Source organism: Trachymyrmex cornetzi, unplaced genomic scaffold (genome assembly GCF_001594075.2).
Source record: "Trachymyrmex cornetzi isolate Tcor2-1 unplaced genomic scaffold, Tcor1.1 scaffold652, whole genome shotgun sequence".
NCBI classification, from domain to species: Eukaryota; Metazoa; Arthropoda; class Insecta; order Hymenoptera; family Formicidae; genus Trachymyrmex; species Trachymyrmex cornetzi.
This window is the reverse complement of record NW_017299973.1, coordinates 163,115-174,159: the sequence shown is the minus strand read 5'-3', so window position 1 is coordinate 174,159 and position 11,045 is coordinate 163,115. Positions and strand designations below refer to the sequence as shown.

General features: G+C 31.8%; 2 protein-coding genes across 4 annotated transcripts in view; one reads left to right on the top strand and one right to left on the bottom strand.

Annotated features, from left to right (window-relative positions):
• The first annotated feature begins 756 nt into the window (after positions 1 to 756).
• Positions 757 to 7,073, top strand: LOC108767150 (WD repeat-containing protein 60). The gene is given in 15 exon segments (XM_018516875.1): positions 757 to 814; positions 2,102 to 2,854; positions 2,927 to 3,046; positions 3,133 to 3,299; positions 3,503 to 3,653; positions 3,732 to 4,052; positions 4,176 to 4,487; positions 4,568 to 4,740; positions 4,935 to 5,148; positions 5,233 to 5,384; positions 5,467 to 5,606; positions 5,694 to 5,752; positions 5,816 to 5,970; positions 6,052 to 6,184; positions 6,942 to 7,073. Coding segments are annotated over 15 exon segments (2,985 nt in total). The 5' UTR covers positions 757 to 802; the 3' UTR covers positions 7,065 to 7,073.
• Positions 7,074 to 9,606: 2,533 nt separating this feature from the next.
• Tsf3 (Transferrin 3) overlaps positions 9,607 to 11,045 on the bottom strand; it is a 14,891-nt gene continuing 13,452 nt past the window's right edge. For 2 of the 3 annotated variants that reach the window (XM_018516877.1, XM_018516876.1), the window contains one exon: positions 10,186 to 10,364. In XM_018516877.1, coding sequence (XP_018372379.1) covers positions 10,267 to 10,364 — 98 coding nt within the window. In that variant the 3' untranslated portion in view covers positions 10,186 to 10,266. Of the gene's footprint in view, positions 10,365 to 11,045 lie in introns of all 3 variants that reach the window. The other variant, XM_018516879.1, reaches the window with a different exon arrangement.

Genomic DNA, 11,045 nt, shown 5'->3' with positions numbered 1-11,045 from the left:
TATGCCTTTTATCTAATTATTGTTGTAAGAGCAAGAGTCTGTGCTCCCCGCTTAAGTCTACTGAACGCAGCCAATTACTACGTTTACACGGCACGCTTTACGCCGAAGTTATAACATCGATGTTATGAAACTGGCCAATCATTGACTACATTTACACGGCACCCTTAATCGAGTTTAATAACATCCGTAGTTATGAAACTGGCCAATCACAATCATTCTATTCTCCCGACGAAAAGCTATGATTGGCCAATTTCATAACTACGGATGTTATTAAATTCGATTAGTCCGGATCTACAATGGATGTTTTAAGCCTTAAGCCGTAAGAAATTGACCAACTACAGTCGAATGCGAGGAGAATAATTGATTGTGATTCGTCCATTCCTTATGGCTTAAAGCTTAAAAATCTATTGTAGATCCAGGGTTAAGCGTGCCGTGTAGCAGAGGTCTTAGCTGTTCCTCTGAAGAATGGAATGACTGTGATCAGTTTCATGACATCCATGTTATAACTTCGGCGTAAAGCGTGCCGTGTAAACGTAGTAATTGACATCAGCCTTAAGCGGGGAGCACAGACTTTTGCATAACGCATAACACATGAGGCATAAGAAATTAAACCAACCAGAGTTCTCTATTACATGGAAAGGAAAGAAACGGAGAACTTCGATTGGTACATATTCTTATGCATTACGTGTTATGCGTTATGCAAGAGTCTGTGCTCCCCGCTTTACATCATGGTTGCATTAGTTTACATCATGGTTGCCTTAGGATCGACTGTAACTGTCAACGCCGATCAATTAGCGGCATAATGTCCAATAAAGTGAGTGTTTTAACGATTTTTAACGTATTAGTTCGATTACCATGTCACATATTACATTCTAGATACAGAAATGTACACCTGCGAATTGCATTCCTTTTTGTTTGTATTAACTAACGCGTGAATTTGTCAAGCTACTTCACTTACGTCAACCTCGAAATTATTGACATTTTTCGCGAAGCTATGTAAAGATTATGATAATAGACATAATAGAGAAAGAGAGAGTATTGATTCTATATAATTTATTGCTATTATAAAAAAGATGTTTTATGTGCACACATTCTTTATTAATTACACAGAAAGCATGGACATGACTCAATCTAATTATGTTTTATTTATAAGAATTGATTCTAGAAACTTTAACATTGCTTGTACAATTTATTTCACGCTCTAAAAATATGTAACATACACACATAATAATGCTTAAATTAAAAATTAAAAATTTCTCATTTTTAAATGTTGCTTTGATTGGTTTATTTTAAAGTATCTAGTTTTTTAAAGTGTTAATATAAAATTATCTTGTTATTATTATTTAATATTTTAATAGTAAAATATTAAATGTTTATTGTTAACTTAATAATTAAACTATTGTTATCAAACATATGATGTTACAAAATAAAAAATTATACAAAAGTAATAGTAATAGGCCCCAAAAGATTAAATCTAATAATAATATGTAAATGCCAATATGAGTCAACACAGGAAATTGGTGTGTGATATAATTAAAGCTTTATTAAGCTAATATAGTATACGTTTATAGATCTTTGTTTCGGATCCTCTTCAGTACATAAACTAATGACGCAATAACAATTAGTAAAATCACATTATGACGACTGTGTCCATTCTTTAAGGAAAGATGTGCAAACTGGCAGATTTGATGTAATGTTGAAACGGAAGAACATAGGATTATCGCTTACCTCGTTATTGAATTACAATTTTTATAGCAAGTATGAGAACGATATTAACAGTTCTAACGCTCAACAAATAATGAGAGGGAATCTTCGTTAAAAATAGACACAGCCATCATAATATGATCTTACTAATTGTTATTGCATCATTAATTTATGTATTGAAGAGGATTCGAAACAAGGGTCGAAACGTATATCACATTAGCTTAATAAAGCTTTAATTATATCATATTCTAACTTCATGTGTTGGCTCATATTGACATTTACATATTATAAAAAATTATATTTTGTTAGTTAGATTAATACTATTTATTTTAATTTAAATTTTACTATGTGTATAAAAAATTCTATTTTGCTCCAATAATAATTTATTTCTCTTTAGGGAGCAACTAAAAAAATTGGACTTAAAGATGTAGTCCAGACACATGTCCGGTCAAAACCAAAAACGTCATCCAGTAATGAAAGCAATACCGATACATCGAAAAAATCAGATTCTAATTTTCCAAGGAAATCTCAAACTATTGAGGATAGAGGAGATGGAGATAGAGGATCCAAATCGTTGCAGAATTCCTTGACAAGGACACAATCAATTAGAAATACTATCATGCCATTCGCCGGATCTTCTCAAGTTAAGACTGTCAAACAAGTATCCTCGACATCGAAATCTAGTCCACTCAATGCTTCGTCTAGTCATTCATTAATGAAGAAAAGTACAACTTCTAAGATAAGACCTGAAAATGTTACAAAATCAAGCGATGATAATTCAGTCAAAAAGAGGAAATCTAGAGAACAAGTGGGATATTCAAAGAGAGGTCAGAGTACGGTATATATGCCAAAATGGACTACAGACAAGCTCAATATTAAATCTAACGAAAAGATTGCAATTCGAGCATTAAGGGATAAAGAAAAATCGCAAGATCTCTCTACACCCAATCGAACTAAGCCACAAATGTCGTCCAGAGAACGCAGAAAATCCAGGACGCTAAGTCCAAGCGAGATAAGAATGCTACACAGTGCTGTAAGGAGACCAGATATCATGGAAAAAGAGCAGAAAAAAGATGTTTTAACAGACAGTCATTCTGGTATACAAGCAGACTCGAATGAGGTGGACTACGATTATGAAGATGATTTTGAGGTAAGAAAAAAAGCAGGAAAAATTTAAATGATGATATATATGATAATTATATTACTTTGTGTTGTCTTTCAGGATTATGAATCGGACTTTCAAGAATGCACAGACAGCGATACTCCCTCGATTAGCGAAAAATCAGATAGCAGTGGAAGCAGTTCCCATTTAGAACCGATCGAATTACGCCTCCGAGAGAAGGTATTATCACTCACTGAATACTTATTCTATATGAATATTTATTCTCTATGTCGAAACACATAATTTTATAAAAACGATTTTTGTAGAAAAGAATGGAACATACAAAGGTTGAAGAGGAACATATGCTTGATTCAGGACATTACGATCTAGCAGAAGCGAAAAAACGGGCAGCACGGGTAGAATCTATGCTTTTAACGCAATCCAATACATCGCCGTTACCTGAATTAAGAGAGCCAGTTGGTAAAACGTTTAGGTTTGTGATAACTAAGATCAAGTATCAAGATGAATAAATGAATACTTGTAAATTTATTATTATACTTGATTATACTTGCACATTTCTTGTCATCTATAATTGTTACACTTTTATTTGCATGCTTTACTCTAAAGCGTTTTATTTTAAAAAGAATAAAGTAAAATATATGGTTAATTTACTGTGTTCACATTTATTTGAAGCAGTGACGATCGACCAGTAGAAAATAAATCTTTGCCGTCGTCCACTGATGAAGGCTTCGAGGATAGCCGTTCTGAGGATTTTACTAGATCTCCGCCGCTGTCGCAAGTACCATTTATCGATTTTCGTAAACCAAAAGAGAATCATCGTGAAGAGGTAATTTACTTTTACACAAGAACGTAGCATAATATTAAATACATATATTATATATCTAAATTGCTTTATCTTTTGCAGAACTCGCGAAAGATAAGGAATAGAGGCGAAGAATTGTTGGAAATGATAAAACTGGACTTTATGGAATGGTCATTATTGGAATGCAATCCTATACCCTATGATGAATTATATATATATATATAAAATAATTTATGATAATTGTACCATGATCGATTGAGTATTGTATACTGTTTTCTATAGGTGTTTATCCAAACCGGCGACGACAATATAGACGTTGAGATACAAACGGATGAAGTGCCTTGTAAGAACAAGTGGACGCAATTTCCTGTAACTTGTAGAAAAGAATTGCGTGATAAACAAGATATAAATTTATTTAAAATGGTAATAGTTTACATTATTGTCTATAAAAGCACGGCAGTGTCTCGCGCCATGTGTTAGCGCCAAAACATTACCATGTCTCCAGATATCGGTAAGTATAATTCTGAACGTTCTAAAAATTTGCAGGAGCAAATAGGCGTCGGAAATGATTTGGACAAAATGGACGATATAAATTTTTTGTCACAACCATCGTACGATGTATTGCGGTTAAACAATTTTCTTAATCGCGCGGGCGCGGTTGTATTATCGTTGTTGGAAGAGAGAGAACATGGTGGCACCGTTTTTCAAAATGATGTGGGCGACTTAGCGTTCAGTGATGGTTTCGTAAAGCTCTCTGTAGATACAATAACATTCTTAGCTACCAGATCAGTTAAGATTATACATTATTCGAATGTTTTAAATAAAGTTCTGCTCACTATTCACGTTCCTGTGGAAGAGGTACGTGGTTGCTATACTATTCAATTATAAAACAAATTAATTAGTTCAAAATGAAACGTAATTTGTTATGTATTGAACAGGAGTTAGAAACCATAAATAAACAGGATTATATCACTGATTGTTGTATCGGATGCGTTTGGAATATTTCCGAACCTTCAATGCCGAAGAAATTGTTCTACTCGCAATGTCCTATTACGGCTTGTTGCTTTCACTTAACGAATTGCAACACGGTGTTTGCCGGACTCGAGGATGGGTATGCAACTTGAGTTTTTTTTAAAACTCTTTCATAGTTTTTGCAACAATTTAAAAATATAAAATATTGAAATTAGATCGTTGAGTATTGCAACACGGTGTTTGCCGGACTCGAGGATGGGTATGCAACTTGAGTTTTTTTTAAAACTCTCATAGTTTTTGCAACAATTTAAAAATATAAAATATTGAAATTAGATCGTTGAATCTCTGGGACCTTAAGGAGGATGAGATGTGGCATCAGAAGATTACGGATAAAGCTAACGAGTTAGATTGGGTGATCAGAACGCCTACTTACACGACAACGGCAGAGTTAGATGCACATACATCGCAAGTTGTTGCGATACGCGTACTGTCTAAGATCGAAACTATCTGTACTAAAGAAAGGAGTAACAAGTTTATTCCTATTCAGGTTGTCATTATATCACAGTATTGATACTGATCTGTTAAAATTTAACTCTACTAATCCACGCTTATTTTTAAATTGCTTTGGTAGATATGTAGTTTAGACGAAGATGGTTGTCTCATAATATGGAGTATTTTGCACAACATGGGTACGAATATAGACGATTTAGGGCTTTCTCACTGGGGTAACATAAGACTTATAAAGAATCAGAAAATGTTTTTGACGAAGAAAGACTCAGAAATGTAAATAAAATAGATTTGAGATGTGTTTTTGGAAAGCTCAGTACATGTCTGAGATTTCTCTAACTGTTCGATTTTCTTTTAGAATGAACATGTTTATCGATATGCATGTAGACAGTGCAAACACAAATAATATTTATATCGCAACTAACAGTACCGGTGTCTTGCATGTTACTTATATTGGTAATAGAACTAATTTATTAACGTACAAACCAGCTGAGATAAGTGAGTGAAAATAATATTATTACTTCGATGTATGCATCCAACGTGTATTGTGTGTAACATCAAATTTATTTCCATTAAATATCACAGGTAAATGCGGTACTTCAACTTGCATTGATGTTTGTCCTTTTGGTCAATCCTTTTTCTGGGTAAGATTTCTTTTGTCGTTTATTTTAAAAGCTTTATTCTTATCTTAATTTGATTTCTATCAGGTTGGCTGTAACGACGGAACAATTCGACTTCATTATTTAAATATAGAGAGACCGATCGTACAATTGAAAAACGAACAGTATTTGGACGAGATTAAAGCATTGCAATGGTCGAAAACGAAACCGTTGACTGTATATACTCTGGATAATAGTTCTCGGTAAGTACACCTTTCATGAAATGAATAAAGTTGCAAATATGAAATAAAATGGAGCAATTACGAAACTTATAAATTTAACAGAATTCACGTATGGGATTTGAGTCAGAGTGATATCTGCCCTATACATATATTACCTATGGAAAAGTGGGGAAAGATAAGCAGCATGCAGCTATCCCCTTGCATAATAGATCAAGATATGATGAATCAATATCTGGTGAGTTTAAAAAGTTAACATCTTAAGGGAATGCTGAATCGACGGCCGAACTTGATCGAAGTCGATAGTACAGACTTTTTAAAATTCCAAATTCGATAATAGTAACATCTTTCATTCATTTCTTATACTTATTATATATCGTGTCTCGCTCAAACGCATTCATCTGTCCTTATTTAACATATTGCAAAGTCAATTTTATTCGTAGCATACGAACGAAATTTTTGGCGACTCTTTTTTCTTATACTAAAGCTCCTAGCTCATTTCTACAGGTATAGTATTGTTCTTTGAGGTTTTCTGTAGGCTGCTGGCTACTTATTTTAAACGGGTAAAATCTGAAACTCTTATATGTAGCACATATTGATGAGTTGACTGCAGGAGCCGGTGACAAAACTACAATTTTTAATTTTCTTTCATTTTTCGTATTAAATTGTAGCTGACAGCCAGTGTTGTTGTCAATACTTTAATTGTGGAGGATAAAATTGTAGTTTTGTCACCGGCTCCTGCAGTCAACTCGTCACAATATGTACTGTATATAAGAGTTTCAGATTTTACTCGTTTAAAATAAGCAGCCTACAGAAAACCTTAAAGAACAATACTATGCCTGTAGAAATGAGCTAAGAGCTTTTAATCTGTAAGTGCAATTAAGAGAAACAAGGAAAATTAATCATACTTCATTCGTAAAACAGGGCACTCCAGCATCCCCTTAAGCTCGAAAGAGATTTTTCTATGTTATAAATTTAAATATATATTTTTTTAGGCTATTGGCATGGAATCTGGTAACATAGAAATACATAAACTGAAGAAAGATTTCTATTACTCAAAGAAAGAGGAATTTTTACAAGAGCTGGATATATTTTTGCGATACGTTTCAATATCATAAACGAAAATAGATATATTAATAAAGTGAGAATACAGGCATTAATAATTTTTTTAGAATTACAATTGTTATTTCCGAGAATTAGATATAGAAAGATTCACAAATTTTATACTTTCAGTGTATACATGCACTTGCAATTATTGCAATAGATAATTAAGATGCTAGTCACAGAAAGTAATATTTACAAGCGAATGGTTGGAATTGTCCCTCACCGATTTTGATTAACTTTGGATATGTTGTAGAGCATGACAAAATATTAGACTCATATTTTTTTGTTTGTGCTTATCTCAAAGTTTAGAAGGTGAAACTCCCTCAAAAATAATGAATTGTATCGTTTTTCTTAAATATCTTTTAAACTATGAAATATATCCAAAAATGTTTTATATAAAAGTACTAAGTTTCTTATGCTCTGTATAACGTCATAAAAGATATGTTGCAAAAATCAATTTTACAACAAATTGTTATGAACATATTAAAAATTGATTTTTGCAACATGATTTTTATGGTATTATACAGAGCATAAGAAACTATACAACTTTTATATAAAACATTTATGGATATACTTCATAGTTTAAAAGATATTTAAGAAAAACAATACAATCCATTATTTTTGACAGAGTGGTTCACTCTCTAAACCTCGAGATAAGCATAAACAAAAAAAATAGGTCTAATATTTTTTCATGCTCTATAACATATCCAAAGCTCATTAAAATCGATGAGGGACAGTTCCGACCATTCCCTTGTTAGACACAAGTTGAAATTCGTGCTCTTAATTAACGAAAGATATAGAATTTTACGTTATTCCGAAATTGTAATTTTAATGTAAGATTTTCAAGGTAATATTTAGTAGTAATTGTCTTTGATAACTTTGAATAATATTAAATTTTTCCAATGTGCAATCAAGTACATTTAAATTATTATAATTTTATATATCTTATTATATATAAAACGAATGAGATTTTTGTGCACTTATTTGTATCTTTCTATAATATACTAATACACAATATTCCATCCAGGGAAAAAAGTACCAATAGATGTAGAAAAAAATAGTATTCATAACATATTTATACATACATTTATATAGTGTATCGTATAAAATATATATAAATAAGGACAAATGATAAGATTATACAGTTGAAATATACATAGAATTTTATACATAGCCTAGCCGATTTGATATCGAGCTTTTTTATGTAGGTAATCCATTATTGAAATGTAATTGAGAGATAATATGATTTTATTTTAAAAATAAATGTAGAAAAAATTTTCATAAAAGAACTGGTTTGTTTAGTAACTGCAGTAATTATTCATGCAACATCAATCATTCTACTTCAATACATTTGATATAATTGTTCAACTACTTCAATAATAATTTTCGAGATCTGTTAAACAATTGTTAATAAGCAATCGTTATTATTATTAAACAATTATTTCTGTCATTAAGCTTGGATAATTTTCAAATTATCTTTTTTTACACAATAATTCAGTTTAAATAACAATTACACAAATAAAAAAAATTAAATATCCTAGTTAAAGAAATAAAAAATTATTGAAGTATGAAACGAGGATACGTTTATAAATTAAAATAATATGTACAGTCAGGGACAAAAAAGTTGCAACACTTTTTTCGATGGATTTCGGAACACAGCTTATTCACCAAGTAATTGGTTTTTATTCATGGATCGACAAATAAGAACCAATTGCTTGGTGAGTAGGCTGTATTCCGAAACCCATTGAAAAAAAGTGTTGCAACCTTTTAGTCCATGACTGTACACTCACCGACTAAAAAGTTGCAACAGATTTTTTTCTATGGTTTTCGGAATGCAGCCTAATTACCGAGCGATTGGTTTTTACTTACGGATCCATAAGTAAGAACCAATCGTTCGGTGAGCAGACTGCATTCCGAAACCCATTAAAAAAGTGTTGCAACCTTTTAGTCGGTGAGTGTACATATGTATATGTATGTATATTATAGCCTATGTTCAGAACGCGCTTTTATCGATAAAAATGCGTTTTTATTTCTAAAATTCTATAATATGCGTAACGTAAAATAATGACTGTGTTTAGCAGAACACAACAGTTTTGCAATCATTTATGATTGCTGAGATAGGATTATTCTTCTAAATCTAAAAAGATAATCTAATCAACGCGAAGAAAACTTCCAATAGTTGCAAAATAAACGTTCTACTGAACGCCAACCATAGTATAGTGTTAGCGCGCTAACATTGTTGGAAGCGCGTTTTGAATAAAGGCCTATATGTATATATACACATAATGTATACACATATGTATATATTATATTATGTATGCATATATATAATATTGTGCATGTATATACACATAATATAAATGTATACAAAGAAATATAAATATACAATATATGTAAATATATTGTATATTTATATTCTACACAAATGTTTTAAAAAATTATTCATGTAAATTATTATTCGATAATAACTTAGACAAATATTTATATAAAGCATATATGTTAAAATTGTTAAATTGAAAATTTACGTTTTTTATAAGAATTTTTACATTTGTCATAGTAATTGCTGTTTAATTATCTTTCGATGTATGGCACTGTATTATTGAAAATTATGCAAACTTAATTAACTTGATATTAATTGTCCAATCTCCAAATTTGATTTTCTCAAAAGTAAAACTGCTTGAAAAAAAATTTATCTTTTTATGCGAAATTATATTACGTCAGGCCTGGAGCCGAGTTGTACATTTCGACCAATTTTGCCCATCGTCATCCCTACTCTTTTTGTTCATGGCATTTAGACCGCGTGCGGAGATATAAAGACGCTCGAACTCAGGGATGATAGATATTAACCGTAATTCATACAGGGCACTATAGGGCTGTAGGACTTTAAAACATATATTGTCCCACATTTACTGTTTAAAAATTATTATTATTATTATGTTAGAAACTAAAAAAATAGCACTTTAAAGTAGAACGCGTATGTAAATTAAGCTAATAGCGTCTCCCCGAATGCACCAAAAAAAAATTGGTCGAATGTGCAACTCGGCTTCAGGCATGTATTATGTCACCAATAATGAACTACCCTTTATTTACATGACATTGTATAGAGAGCGTAATCTATCCATCCATCGTCAACAGTTCAATAATCTATTTAGAGCGAAGATTATAATCATGTATGGGAAAAGAATCTCTGAACGAGAAATCCATGCACTAGCAGCATTACAAATTTCTTGTTTCACAAACTCTTCTACAATTTGGTCGTAACTGCGTCCCTTTAATGTCTGATGACCGTGTAGCTGTAAATAGCGTGTGCCATCCTGCGATAACAAAATTCATATTTATTATCATACTCAAATGCAATTGTATTTACTTATTATACGTTAACGTTGCACATTTTACTATCGAAAAAATAAAATAACATCGGCATAATTTTTTATATGCGAATGACACATGCGTGACACTTTCGCGTAATCCCAATTCGAGTAAAATTCACCAGTATTTGGCTTTCGTTCAACGGACGCTTTAGGAGATTTTTGCAAAGAAAAATGTTAAAAGGCAATGAAAATCCTGAAACACACGTTACTGATATAATGTGCGATTATTGTGCCTGGATCAATAAAATCTTGGTCAGAATCAGTGCCGAGGCTCAAATCAAGAAAAAAAAGAAAAAGGGAGTAAATCCGGTTATCATTGTTCATGGCGGTGCTGGGAGAATACCCCGATACGCACGGAAATTTATGCTCGACGAGGTTAAATTATTCACTATTCACATTACACACTTTAAACAACATAAGATTCTAAGAAAACAACTTTGTACAGCCCCAAAAAAATCTATAATACAGACCATTACTTCAGTATTACACACACACATACTTAGATGATACTTTTTTAATACTTAATTTAAGGAAGTTGTAAGGGCATAAAACACATATATTAATATTTTCGCTTTAAACAAACTACATACATGTGAAAGTTGTGTTCATAACATTCTGGTTTTA